Here is a 15104-nt window from a genome sequence, read left to right as displayed (position 1 = left end):
CTGCGTCTCATGTATGCACACATTATCTGCGATGAAAATGTTTGTTGCCCACTTGTACATATTTAGAGGTGATCCATGAGTTTGGAGAAGCTGTTACTATCCTTTAGGATTGGTGATCCCCTGTAGTGTTCCCCACTCCACCATTTGCCGGTTAAAATGCTTGGTGATCTGCTGATCGAGCCTGGGTCCTGACAGCACGGTGTGTCAGCCCTCCCTTCCTCTGCCCTCATCCCAGCCCCTGCCTGCGCCGCTCGTATCCGGGTCATCCCATCTTGGCTTGCTTTGTGGTTGAGTCTCTGCCCTAAGGTCACCATCTCAGTGAGCCCCTTCTTAGTCCACATTTCTGAAAGACCATCTCCACGTTTGGTTTGGCTTTTTGGGGTTTTTTCACTGCGCTTGTCATGAGCCAGCCCTGTACTGTACATACCTATCTGTCTTCCTGGCTAGACCATAATCCATGAAGCAGGAACTGTTTTGCTTATTGCTGTATATCCAGTGCCTGGATTAGTACTTGAATATAGTAGGGGCTCAATACATACTTATTGAATAAAAAAGTTTGTTACATCCTTGTGCCTTTAATTTCAGTGATACTTAATAATGGAGAAATTGAACTTAACATGGAAAGGATAAAACAGGATATGTTTCTCTCACAGTCATAAATGAAGAATTTTAATTGGACTTTGTTTTGATTGCATTTCTGTCAGCAAACATGGATTTGTGCCCTTTCTGTGTAGAAGGCACTCAGCTCGACAGTAAAATAGAAAACTGCATAATATACGCTTCTCTGTTCAGGTGTTTCAGTCTCGCCTGGAAGAAAACACGTATGGACAGTACCGTGTGATGAGTGTTATGGCATTAGGTATAAAGAAAATATTTTGTTAGCACAGAGAGAGGACTCCTCATTTGAATTGAGAAAGTGAAGAGTTCTCAACTAAAAATGGTCTGAAGCTCAGTTAAGAGTAATAATTCCCATGGATCACACCAGTTTACTTGCCTCCATAGTCCCTACTCTTCGTTACCATCTGGTGACCAGAGGCCAAAAAGAAATGTATCTGGTCTGCTTCTCCATGATAGTTGCTTGGGCCATTTCAGTTTTTTAAAGAAGCGCTGCCCTGCTGCTTATCCTGATAGAGGGTGAGCCACTTGCCTCATCTTGTTCTAGCAGAGGTGACCGTGCTGCCCCAGACATGCAGCGCTTGATAGTTTGCTCTGAACGGCCCCGATGCCTAACAGTGGACAACCGTAGTTTCGTAATAGTTAGATGAATTCAGGTAACTGTTATATACCAGCTAAAGAATTGTAAGTAGTTATTTTTTATATCATTGTTTCTCAAAAATGTGTTCCTTGGACCAGCAGCATCAGTGTCATCTGGGCATTTTCAGGCCCAACTGCAAACCTGCTGAATCAGAAATTCTAGGGATGGGGCTCAGCTTGCGTTTTATCCTAAGTCATTAAAATATTGCTACTTACATTTGCCTTATTTTATGTACTCCCTATTGGAGAAGTTTTAATATTTATGATGCTAAAATCAGGATGTAAATTGAACTGAAAAATTTCTGAATATATTTTGATCCATCCCTGTAGTCTCCTCTTGTATATCTAGTTTTGTGAGAAGCCCAGATTCCCCCACAGACTTACTGACTTTACTACATTCCAACTCTAGCCCAGATGCTTGAATCAAGCTTTCAGGAGCCTGTGCCACTTGATGATTCAGAAGATATGTCACTCTCGCTGTCTCAGCTTCTTATGGTTATTCAGCAGTTAGCTTAGTTTAACACAGTGTTTTAGAAACCTGCATAATCAAGTCACTGAATTTCATCCCAAGAGCATTTAAATCAAAATTCTCTTGTGTGTGAATAAAGCTCAGATCTGTTATTGTTTATTTAGTTCACATTTCAGGTTGAAGATTTTTTTTCTTTTCAGTCTTGTTTTTTCTATTAGAATTCGATTGCGATGCAAAGCTATTTAAAGGTAATGTTTCTTTATCTACTCCTTTGCCTTTGATCAGTAGCTCTTTCTATAAAGAGGACATCCTGTTTTAGACAGTCTCTTTCCACACATTAAATTTTTACCTAGTGTTAAATGAACCTAAACATAAAAGCATTCTTTTGTGTTTAGTATATATATTTGATATCAGTTTTCATTCCAATCCCAAAGAAAGGCAATGCCAAAGAATGCTCAAACTACTGCACAATTGCACTCATCTCACACGCTAGTAAAGTAATGCTCAAAATTCTCCAAGCCAGGCTTCAGCAATATGTGAACCATGGACTTCCAGATGTTCAAGCTGGTTTTAGAAAAGGCAGAGGAGCCAGAGATCAAATTTCCAACATCCTCTGGATCATGGAAAAAGCAAGAGAGTTCCAGAAAAACATCTATTTTCTGCTTTATCGACTATGCCAAAGCCTTTGACTGTGTGGATCACAATAAATTGTGGAAAATTCTGAAAGAGATGGGTATACCAGACCACCTGACCTGCCTCTTGAGAAACCTATATGCAGGTCAGGAAGCAACAGTTAGAACTGGACATGGAACAACAGACTGGTTCCAAATAGGAAAAGGAGTTTGTCAAGGCTGTATATTGTCACCCTGCTTATTTAACTTCTATGCAGAGTATATCATTAGAAATGCTGGGCTGGAAGAAGCACAAGCTGGAATCAAGATTGCCAGGAGAAATATCAATAACCTCACGTATGCAGATAACACCACCCTTATGGCAGAAAGTGAAGAAGAACTAAAAAGCCTCTTGATGAAAGTGAGAGAGGAGAGTGAAAAAGTTGGCTTAAAGCTCAACATTCAGAAAACGAAGATCATGGCATCTGGTCCCATCACTTCATGGCAAATAGATGGGGAAACAGTGTCAGACTTTATTTTTTTGGGGCTCCAAAAATCACCGCAGATGGTGATTGCAGCCATGAAATTAAAAGACGCTTACTCCTTGTAGGAAAGTTATGACCAACCTGGATACCTTATTCAAAAGCAGAGACATTATTTTGCCAACAAAGGTCCGTCTAGTCAAGGCTATGGTTTTTCCAGTGGTCATGTATGGATGTGAGAGTTGGACTGTGAAGAAAGCTGAGTGCCGAAGAATTGATGCTTTTGAACTGTGGTGTTGGAGAAGACTCTTGAGAGTCCCTTGGACTGCAAGGAGATCCAAGCAGTCCATTCTAAAGGAGATCGGTCCTGGGTGTTCATTGGAAGGACTGATGCTAAAGCTGAAGCTCTAGTACTTTGGCCACCTTATGTGAAGAGTTGACTCATTGGAAAAAACTCTGATGCTGAGAGGGATTGGGGGCAGGAGGAGAAGGGGATGACAGAGGATGAGATGGCTGGATGGCATCACTGACTTGATGGACATGAGTTTGAGTGAACTCCGGGAGTTGGTGATGGACAGGGAGGCCTGGCGTGCTGCAATTAATGGGGTCGCAAAGAGTCGGACACAACTGAGCAACTGAACTGAACTGAATGCTTATAAAATTTTACCGTGATTATTCTACTTCCAATGTACATATTTACTTCTTAATTAGAAATATGGGTGAGAAAATAGGCAACAGTCACTACGTTCTTTTTTTGTACCAGTCTTGTCTCTCCTTCATATCATCATGTCTAAAATTTAGTTTAGTCACTCAGTCGTGTTTGCTCTGCATCGCCATGGACTGCAGCACACCAGGCTTCCCTGTTCTTCACTATCTCTGGGAGTTTGCTCAAACTCATGTCCATTGAGTCAGTGATGCCATCCCACCATCTCATCTTCTGTCGTCCACTTCTCTTGCCTTCAGTCTTTCCCAGTATCTGGGTCTTTTCCAATGAGTTGGCTCTTCGCATCAGGTGACCAAAGTATTGGAGCTTCAGCTTCAGCATCAGTCCTTCCAATGAATATTCAGGGTTGATTTCCTTTAGGATTGACTATTTTGATCTCTTTGCAGTCCAAGAGATGCTCAAGAGTCTTCTCCAGCACCACAGTTCGAAAGCATCAGTTCCTTGGCTCTCAGCCCCTTTATGATCTAGTTCTTACATTTATACCTGCTACTGGAAAAACCATAGTTTTCACTAGACAGACTTTTGTGGGCAAAGTGATGTCTCTGCTTTTTAATATGCTGTCTAGGTTGGTCATAGCTTTTGTATCAAGGAGCAAGTGTCTTTTAATTTAATTTCATGGCTGCAGTCACCATCTGCAGTGATTTTGGAGCCCAAGAAAAGAAAGTTAAGATTAGTTAGAGGTTTATTTTTTGTTCTTAAATTGGAGTATAGTTGATTTACAATGTTGTGCCAAGCTCTGCTGTGTAGAGGTTTGTGTTTGATTGTTTATAGTATGCAAGAGCAGAACTGGTGGCAAGTTTGCTAAATTTAATTTTTGAAGTCTACTGTTTTTAGTGAAATACTAAATATTATACTTAATGATATATGAAAAATACTTGAGAAATATGATTTATATAGGATAAATAGCTAATGATTTAAACAGGATCTCTGATGTCAGATTGCCTGGGTTCAACTCTGTATCTTGGGAAAGTTGACTCTGCTGTCTCCCTGGGGCAGGTGATCTGTCTGAATGTCACTGTGTTTCTTCAGTACGGGGGGGTTAAGTACAGGGTGTGCAGTGTAGTAATGGAGCTGGTGCCATCGCTGCAGGGGGTGCTGTGCCTTGTACAGTTCATAACAAATTTAGGACAAAATGTGGAAACAACTCTGATATGTAACACTGGGATAAATGAATTCTAGTACGTCTGTGTAGTAAGATCTGTGAAGCCATTAAAAAGAATGAGAGAGGCTTACATGTTGTGTTAAGAAAAGAGTCCCATAATGTATATTAAGTGAATAAAAGCAAGTGTGGCTCAGGTACAACATGACGTCAATAGTTATACATGTGTATTACAAAATGTGCACAGGAAAAAAATCCAGAATATATCACAAAACAAAAGTTCGGTTTTTCTCCTGGAGAATAGATTACGATAAACTTTCGCTTTTCCATTTTACTGTTCTACAAATTTTAAACACTTTTTAAGATATCAAATGAGCTGTAAAAATGAAAACATTTAAGGAGCAAAAAGCACTGGATTAATATCAGATCATTCACATACTCTGTTTATAATAGAATATGTGAGTCCACTCACACTCTCTGATCTGCTTCAATCCATCTGTGAGAATTTAGCAATCAATAATTTCCAGCTCTTCTTCTTAACCAGGTAAGAGCCATTTTCCGCAATTAAAGTTAGTAACAAACCCTTGGGCTTCCCTGGTGGCTCAGTAGTAGAGAATCCACCTGCAGGCTCAATTCCTGGATTGCAAGATCCCCTGGAGAAGACAGTGGCAACCCACTCCAGTATTCTCGCCTGGGAAATGCCATGGACCGAGGAGCCTGGTGGCCTACAATCTGTGGGGTCGCAGAAGAGTCGGACAGCTGAGCGACTAAAGAGCAACAGTTCTGAAGTTTCTGACTTCCTGGTGGGGAAGCAGAGACCAAAGTGACACCGAAGGCTGCTGAGAGAAGTGGTTTTATTTATACGTGTTTACCAAGTCTGCTTCCCATTCACCTCTTAGTAAACACAGGATACCTGCAGCAGAGTCCCAGCTCTGGACACGGCATCATACACAGAACTTCACACTCAGGATTGGAGGAGGGGCTTCCCTGTGGCGTCTAGTAGGAGTCTAGAACACTCCAGTTGCACGTGCCTGCATTCCCTAACGTGATTTTGACCCCATCAAAGAAGATCTTTGATAATAGTATAATAGCAAATCGGTCTGTTCTTGATACAAATGAAACCGGCCTAGAATTAGGGCCTTGGGTGCCATGGGCCCGTGCGAGGGGTCTGTTAGCCAGAGTTCCTCTTGCAGCTCCACTCACAGGGCTGTCTTGGACTGCCAATATAGTCAGTCCCCTGCACGCGATGAGTTCTGTTCCAAGAGCTTGTTCATAAGTTCAGCAGAGTTAGCCTAGGTACCCAACTAATACAATTAGGCTATATAGTATTGTACTGTAATAGGTTAATAATATTTTTTCAAAAATAATACATTAAAAAATACACAGAAAAAGCTTTAATCTTACAGTATAGTGCCTTGAAAAGGACAGTAGTAGAGTACGATGGCTGGTGTAAACTGGCATCAAGTGAACAGGCAGGTTCCTGACTGGAGCGGGGAGCAGAGGTGGAGGATGGGCGAGTGAAGGATCTCAGCGATGGGAGGCAGAGGGCAAGCTGGTCTCCCTCATGCCGGCCCTGGGAGCACAGGCTCCTTGCTGCATTCAGTTCTGTCCACCTTCTTGAAAGAATGATCTGATGATGCTGAGTAATAAGTACATGCTGTACTGCTGCATTCTGTGCAGTGAAATGCACGAAAGCACAACCACTTGTAGGGGATGCACGCATGTGACAGTGTGCACCAGACACATGAGCGAACATAAACAGGGTTGGGCGTGCACGTTTCATGTTTGCAAGTTCACAATTTGGAGGTTCGTATGCAGGGGACTTACTGCCTAGAGAAAAGGGACTTGTTCCATTTTTGCACAGGAGACACACTTAGTCTCTAATCTTGGATGTGGAAGATGAATAAAAAGTTGTGGGAGTGAGAGGGAGGTTCAAGAGGGAGGGGACATGTGTGTACTTACGGTTGACTCACGTTCTTGTGTGACAGAAACCAACACAACATTGTGAAGCAGTTATCCTCCCCTGAAGAATAAGTTTTCTTAAAGTTTAAAAATGATAAAATTTGAAAGAAAAGAAGTGTTATGAGGAAACTGGCTCAGAAATCAGGCTGCTGGGTTTGAGCATCGTCTGTGATGTGTGGCTGAGCCGCGTGGCCTCAGTTTCCCGTTAGAATGGAGATTGTCCTGCAGCGTGCGTCCTCAGTCATCGTCTGCACCAGATGAGTCCATGAACATGTGTACTTGGCACAGTGCCTGGTGCACAGCGAGCAGTCAGTTCCTGTTGGTCCGTTTCCCTTTGCCTCTCCTGATCCTCGTAGGGGTGGGAAGTGGAGGAGACAAGGAGGAAATGTGCCTGGGTTGGATCACTTACACTGGGTCTCATTTTATTACCGTTCCCTCTCAAAAGCAACTCGCTTCCCTCATAAGGATAGCATCATCTTGGTGGTGGTTTGGTTACTAAGTCGTATCTCTCTGTGACTGCATGGACTGCAGCCTGCCAGGCTCCTCTGTCCATGGAATTCTCCAGGCAAGAGTACTAGAATGGGTAGCCTTTGCCTTCTCTAGGGGATCTTCCCCACCCAGGGATCAAACCTGGGTCTCCCGCATTGCAGGTGGGTTCTTTACCAGCTGAGCCACAAGGGAAGCCCAAGAATACTGGAGTGAGTAGCCTATGCCTTCTCCAGCAGATCTTCCTGACCCAGGAATTGAACCAGGGTCTCCTGCATTGCAGGTGGATTCTTAACCAACTGAGCTACCAGGGAAGCCCAAAAGTGAGAGTGAAAGTCGCTCAGTCACTTCTGACTCTTTGCAACCCCATGGACTATACAGTCCATGGAATTCTCCAGGCCAGAATACTGGAATAGGTAGCTGTTCCCGTCTCCAGGGGATCTTCCTGACCCAGGAATCAAACCTGGGTCTCCTGCATGGCAGGCAGATTCTTTCCTGAATGAGCTAGGTGGGAAGCCTAGAATGATCCCTAAACTTTCTGTGTTCTTAGCCCTATCTCCCAGGTGTTGCTTCCTCACGCTGTAGTTTTGGAATTTGTACCTCTTTTCTTTTTCTTCCTGAGAAACGTGCCTCCCAGCAGTCCTGGTCCTTACTCTCTCCCTGCCACCCACCCCCCACCCCCCCACACACCATCTCTGACAGACTGAAACTTCCAGCCCCATCCCCACCTTGTAGCAACTTCTGGGCTGCTTAAGAATCAGCTCTTTTCAACCACGTTTTCTCTATTATAGTGTTCTTGGTGTGTGTCAGTCACATAAATAATGGAAATCAATGGCAGTTGGCAGGCTAAGCTAAACTGTGCTCTATATTAAGCAGAATGTTTATGATACCATAGTGCTGTGAGAACTCTTGCACAGATTCCTTATTAAGAGCTGTGGGGTCTCTAGGAACGTACTGTCATGAAACAGGCTGGGTGCGGGGACGGTCCCCGATGTGCAGCACCCCATGTCTTGTATTAACACTAGTGGTAATGGCTTGGGTCATGACTGCCAGAGAGTGTTTCCAAAATCTGAAGTTTGTTTACATCTGTGTCTCTGGGGATGTAGATTTTATTATTGGATAATTTCTTCTTGGTGGAGAAGAATCAAGTATTGGGGTTTACCTTTCTTCTCTGAACACATGCTTAATTCTACTTTAATGAGTTGTTTTATGTGTTTTCTTTTTAAATTAGCACCTCTCCCACTTTTTTTTATTTTTAGGTGCACCAAATAAAACCAACCGTGATTTTTTTTTTTCCCCCCGTTGTTTATAGGTCCTCTTCCTGACGGATGGGAACAAGCCATGACTCAGGATGGAGAAATATACTATATAAACCACAAGAACAAGACCACCTCTTGGCTAGACCCCAGGCTTGACCCTCGTTTTGGTAAAGGTTCATCTCAAAATCTTTTTAAATATTTTTGATAACTGTTTTTTGGTATATGAATTTTGGAAGGTACATTTAAATTAAGTTGGGTTGTTTTATAGTTTTAAAAAATGACTGCCTAGCCAACTTATCTATTACTATTTTTATGCCTTTCACTTTAAACTTAAATTTGGATCTAAATCAACTTTCTAGCTTTGATTCTTTGGATGGGATTGGAGGAATGTTGTGGTGGTTTACTAACCAGACTCACTGTTTCTTTCTCATTTTTGAGAAGCACAGAGATCTTGTTTAAAATGATCTTTTTAGCTATAGAAATAATCAGGCTGTTGCTTCATCTAAAACCTGAAATAGCAGATTCTTCTGCTTATGCTTAACTTGAGAGAGCAGTGACTACCATCCTGTGTCTTGGTGTTAAAATGTTCTCTGTCATCAGCTGGGGCGGGGACCCCTGTCACCTAGAGATAGGGAGTGGAAGCGCTTTTTCCCTTCTCTTCCTTTCTGCCCTCACTCCCCCACCCCACACCCATATTTTAAGGTTTTTTTTTCTTTGTTTTTCATTTAGGAAACAAAACGTAAAGCCATATTTCTCCCTCAAATCAAATGACAAAAATCACCATTTGCACAAAGAAATACTCCCCTCCCAAATGTGCATATCTTGATAATAGTATACAAGCTCTTTGGGGCCTTTTTATCCATATTTTTTCACTGTTTTCCTTTTCTTCAGTTGGGTTTCTGAGATATTTTTCCAAAGCCATGGAAAAATGAATCTAAAAAGGAGCAGATCATTGTGGTTTTAAAGCTTTCGTCTTGGACTGGATGTAGCTAAATGAAAACAATGTGCAGATCACTGAGTAGGTCAGACTGCGGGAGCTCGGAACCTTTGAAGCTTTGCAGGGGTTGACCTAACAACAACTTCGGGGCCCTTCCGGGAAGGAGGAATTAACTCCTTGAGTGCCATCAGAACACAGTCTGGGGTAAAAGGGAAGAAAGAAAACTCTACCCAGGGCTGGGTAAAATAACTGCCCTGTTAGGAATGTTCCGAACACTTCTGTGTCCGTATGTATACCTTTTAAAAACCCCGACATTTGTGTTTGCCGCCCCAAGCTCACCGATTGGTCAGCATTATGAACTGACCCCTATTCAGGTAAAGTCAGAGTGGGATCAGGGCAGAGACTATTGCTTTGACAAATACCCGGTTTGGCTTAAATGCAAGCCTTTTGAGCTTCAAGACCTTTTGGGTGTTAAAAAAGTAATGTGGCATGTTAATAATTTGCAACTTCAGATTCTATTTAATACTTGAATAAGGCCTTGTGGTTGAAACAGGAACCCAAGTAAGGTAGAAAATTTAATAAATGTTGCCGTTTGTATGGACTAGAACGATAACAGCCATGTTTCCTCAGTTCATCTTTAATGAAATGAATTCAGCTTGTCCGCATTTGGTAATTTTAAAAAATGGTACTGTGGGATTTTTCTTTCCCTCTACATGAGGTTCTGAAAAATGATGATTAACTCTTAGCTAGCTATAGAAATCAGCAGTTGGAACAAAGGTTTTTGTTTTAAGTATTTTCAGTTAATAAAAAGTGAAGTAAAGCAAGTTGGCTGTGAGCTTAAGTAGATCCATTAATTACACACACAGCTTGGTCTTTTGTTTTAAATGGGCAAAAGTACCAAAAAAATAATAATCTCCCTCCCACCTCAACACATATGTACACACAGCGTACAATTAAGTATGCCAAGAAAAGGTTCAGTAAAATATTCTTACTGCTTTTAGTTTCCCCTTCTGGGCCCACTGTTGTATGTGTATTCCAGACAGGCTTGACAGCTTGCCAAAGCTTTTTATTTTGTGGCCCGACTTCTAATCTGTTCCAGACCTTTTCAGTCAGAGAGCTCAAGTGTAACTGAAGGGGAGCAGGAAAGGGGAAGAAAAAACGTGTGGGTTTCTCTGATCCAGAGTGACAGCAAATAGAGACAAGCTGTTAGCTGCTGAATTTGAAGGAGTTTTCCTTGAAATCTAAAGTTCTATGCTAGATTGCATTTTATCTGCCACAAAAATATAAACTATCCCCTTTCTGACCCTTTGAACCATGCAAACACCAACAAATGATAGGTTGTTTCCTTCATGGTTGTGAAATTTTGCTTTCCTATATTTCCCAAATCTATATTAAAGTATTTACCATTTTTTACCTTAAGTTGACCTATGTCTTTTGACATTTTAGAGTGGAAAATACACTTGACCTCTGTATAAGCTTGACTTTATCACTTAATCACCTTCAAACACCAGCCTCTTTTACCTTTCTGTTCTTTATCAGATGCTTTGGAATAATTATATTTAGAATAATTTTTTTAATCAGTTCTTCACATCCCCCTTGAAGTTAATAAGTTATCCATATAATATAAGTTTAGGAAATTCGTAATTTGTTATGTATTGGTTCCTTTTTATCCTATTTTCTTGTTCTTTAAGATTTAAAAACTATATCTTTAAAAAAAAATTATTGAAGTTTTTATTTTATGTTGATTTACAGTATTAGTTTTAGGTGTATCACTTAGTGATTCAACATTTTTATAGATTATACTCCATTTGAAGTTATTACAAAATAGTGACTGTTTCCCTGTACTGTATTTTTCCCTGTTGGTTATTTTTTATACATAGTAGTTTGTATCTCTTAATCTCATACCCTTTTCTTGCCCTTCTATGAAAACTGTATATTTTTGACATTTATATTATTTTTCAGCATTGATTGATAATTTGTAACAAATCATGAGGTGACATCCAGTGGCAGCAAGAACTAGCTGATATTTACTGGCTGTGAAAAAAGGAGGGCTTTTATCTGTTTTTAAGGAATCGTACTAGGACTGTTTTTACACTTATTAAAGTAAGTTAATGCTTGAATATTACACAGGTCATTAAATTATTTCATATTTTTACTTTTTCCCCCTACAGATTTTATACTTGCAAACATAAAAAGGCTCATTTTCTTGTACATCGTAAGATTATTTATTTTATATAATATAGCCATGTGAATATTTTCCAGTGAAAGCCCTAACGAAAGCAAACCAAATAAATTCCCATTCTTCAGAATGAAAAATCTACCCCAGAATACTAATGGTCAGTGAACTGATCTTTTATGTAATATCCCTGTTTATGTGAAAGAACATATTAAATAGTGTTAGAATCTGTGTTTCTGGAAATAAGTGCTGATGGGACCACAGAGATTAAAAACACATTTGGTGTAAATAAAGTACTGGAACTAGAGATGTGGATTAAAAGGTGTATCTTTTGAGTCTTAAAGGAGGTAATAAATAACCTAGGTTGGCGAAAACACAATATCCTTTGAAAACACAATATCCTTTGTAATCGCTAACAGCAATTCTGTGCGTAGACATTCTATGCATGGAAATGTAACAGGTAATTAAAACCTAGATGTTAATTTTGGTCCGTGGTTTCAAGGTATTCCAAAACTTGCTTTTCAGTCTCAAACCAAAAGTTGTTCAGCACACCTTTCTGATCAAAGTTAAATATTTTGCATCAGTAGTTAAAGGTCTGTTAAATTTTTTAAGTGTTCAGACATGCATTAACCTTTTCCCTTTAAGAGCAAATATTTCCGATAGCTGTTAAAAGTAATATTTTCCTTTTAATGAAGACGCACCTAATGACCAACTAAATATCTTACCCTCTGTTCTAGAGGAAGGGAAAGCGCTGAAGGCTGTGGGAACTAATTCTGTAACTCCATTAATGGAGTCTTGGGTAGCTAGAATACCAGCATCAGCTCATTTGAACTTTTACTGAAGCAAGTCTCTTGATATCCATGCATTAAAAACAAGTTTTTCCTTTGTTTTTTGTTTTGTTTTCCTTACCCTCTTTTAAATATTGCCTCCCGGTCCTAAAATGTCAGTTTGGGTTGTGAACTATATTATTAACTACTTAGGGTGGGGAGGAAAAGCTGTTTCATTGTGTTTTAGGTAAATAGAGCTGTTGCTAACTGCAGCGTCTTAAAAGAGATAAATCTCACCAAGTTTAGCACATAAAAGCAACCTGTGACTCTTCTCTTCACTTTTCCTCAGGGGAGGAGGGAGGGGGTACCCTGGGCACTGAGGAGCGTTTAGCGCCCTGACTCCTGCCCGCTGAGCCACCCAGTCCTTTGACTGCAAACCCACCAACATCCATTTTAAAAAAATACTGGGAGAGGTAGGGAATACTGCCCTAAGTCCGAGTTTCTCTGAGATCTAGGAAAATCGTGACTTACCGAGTTACGTAGTTAAGTGACAGAACTGAAATCTGGACTTGATCTTTTGACACTAGAATTTTAAAGAAATCTAGATTGCTAGCAGTTAATCTTTCAGAAACACACCTAAGTCACCAGTGCCGATACATGGGAATTTCAGAGGGAGGAAGATGACAATGGTTAATGCCTTTACTTATGTACTGTGACTTCCATATTGTGACGCATCTTGAGCAAATTACCAAGCTAGTGAGTTTCCAGCTACAGAAGTAAAACCATCCAGTTGAATTATCCGGCCTCGCCTCTGCCACATCCTTAAGAGATTACCTTCCAACTTCACCTTTGACCTTTCCCTTGACTAGGAGCTTACCATATTACAAGTCAGTCCATTTTATTTAAGGAAAGTTCTAATGACCAGAAAGTATGTGTTCCTTTATTACTCAGAAATTTACTTCCCTTCAAATTTGTGAATACAGTCCTAATATGAGAACATTCTCCTTTAACTGTGGTTTCTCTAGTTTTTTTCTGAGTTCTTTACTAGTTTAATTCCCTTCTTCTGGATGCCTTTCATTTAACTAGTGCCTCTTTAAAGGTAACACTCAGTGTAGTTTTTAAATGCACATTATCTAGTGAGAAAAACAATTACAACACATCTCTGACCTGGCATTTTATATGACCTTGAAAAATCCTTTAAAAGAAATTAGCTAGCATCCTCTTTTCTCCATAGTAGTTGCATAATACATTCAATATGAATTTGAATAAAACTGTGATGCAGAAAAATTCAACATGAGTTAAATTGTGATGTAGAAAAATGTACCTCCTCAGTTAGAAATCAGGAGACCCAAGTTATTCTGGTATCACAATGTAACCAGTTCATTCAGAAAGATACCTGACTTCTCAGCTTATTTGGACTCATATGCTGGATGCTTTTAAGAATATTTCCAGTCCTTAATTATTGTCATCTCCTACTCTTTGCAACCCCATGAATTGGGGCTCTCCAAGCTCCTCTGTCCACAGGATTCTCTAGGCAGGAATACTGGAGTGGGTTGCAGTTCCCTTCTCCAGGGGCTCTTCCAGACCCAGGGACTGAACCCGAGTCTTCTGCCTTACAGGCAGATTCCTTACCGTCTGCGCCCCCAGGGAAGCCCCTTCTTAATTATTGTGATTTAATAGAATATGCTAGAGTATGAAGTCTTCAGTGGCTGCTTTGGATCCTTGCTTAAGGTTACTTCTCGGTAGCTTTCTGGATTTGAGTGCCCTGAGGTTTCAAAGATACTTTTGAACTATTTATTGCACCATTTAAGTTTAGCTTTTGGCCCTCTGGTCACAGCTGGAAATAACTTGTGAAGAGGGGACTAGGAAATCTTTCGGCTTAATCTAAAGATAAGCCTTATCACATGGAGAGTATGCCCAGGCAAACATCTGACAGGGAATGGCCAGTGCTGGATGGAAGAGTTGAGTTTTGTCTACACTGTCAAACTCTGACACATCTAGGAATTTAAACATGTGTGTGTTAGTAGGGTTCAGCTTTACTGCCTTAAAGATGGATACAGTTTTGGTGTGCTCGGTTTCTAAACTTTAGAACCTCCCTAAAGTTGCTTAAATAGAAAGCCTGACGTAAGCTGATTGGAGTATAACTCCAGGCCCTGTGCTCAGTGAAGCCCAATTTAAAGCACACTGTTAGCGATTGTTACAAATTGTTGCCCTCACTATCTTTTTTTTTTTTAAGTAAAAAAAAAAAATAAACACTGAAATGAACATTTGGATGTGTAAGGTTGTGGAATATCAAAGTTAGTTCAAAGTTGAGGCTTGCAGTTTTAGTCTTTTTTTTTTCTTTATGTTATATTCAGTAGGATAGTGTCAAAATAGTGTATTTTTCATATATGCAATCTCTTCTATTTGCTGAGGGTGAGTAGACATACATTGTTGTTGTTCGGTCGCCCAGTCGTGTCCAACTCTCTGCAGCCCCATGGACTGCAGCACGCCAGGCCTCCCTGTCCGCACCATCTCCCGAAGCGCCCGAGTGCCCAAGTTCTTGTCCATTGCATCGGTGTTGCCATTCAGCCATCTCATCCTCTGACGCCCTCTCCTCCTCACATACATTAATGAGGTGAAATTAATGCATGTTTTCTATTTGATGATGGTTCAGTGACACAAATAATTACATAGTGAAGAAGTATTTTCTTTGTATAACAAGTGATAATTTAAATTAATGGCTTGTGTTACTAAAACTCCTCCCATCAGACCTAAGAAAATTTATTTTTAAAAGAAACCTGTGTTTCAAGTTACATTTGCATCAGTTCAGTTCTGATGCACAAGTTCAGTTCTGAGTGACACAACCAGTCACGCAGTCGTGTCCGACTCTTTGCAA

The 15104-nt window shown here is 40.5% G+C and overlaps 1 protein-coding gene across 12 annotated transcripts in view; it reads left to right on the top strand.

The window, feature by feature from the left end:
• The window catches only part of YAP1 (Yes1 associated transcriptional regulator), a 135845-nt gene that overhangs the window by 80895 nt on the left and 39846 nt on the right, over positions 1-15104 (top strand). For 4 of the 12 annotated variants that reach the window (XM_055547531.1, XM_055547527.1, XM_055547533.1 and 1 more), the window contains exon 4: positions 8400-8519. The exons of 4 other annotated variants lie outside the window; for them this stretch is intronic. In XM_055547531.1, the coding sequence (XP_055403506.1) occupies positions 8400-8519 (120 nt within the window). The remainder of the gene's footprint in view (positions 1-8399; positions 8520-15104) is intronic. 4 more of the 12 variants (XM_055547532.1, XM_055547528.1, XM_055547534.1 and 1 more) reach the window with 1 other exon arrangement.

The sequence above is a fragment of the Bubalus kerabau genome, chromosome 15 (genome assembly GCF_029407905.1).
Source record: "Bubalus kerabau isolate K-KA32 ecotype Philippines breed swamp buffalo chromosome 15, PCC_UOA_SB_1v2, whole genome shotgun sequence".
Taxonomy (NCBI): Eukaryota; Metazoa; Chordata; class Mammalia; order Artiodactyla; family Bovidae; genus Bubalus; species Bubalus kerabau.
Note: the sequence above shows the minus strand (reverse complement) of the source record. Positions and strands in the feature narration are given on the sequence as shown.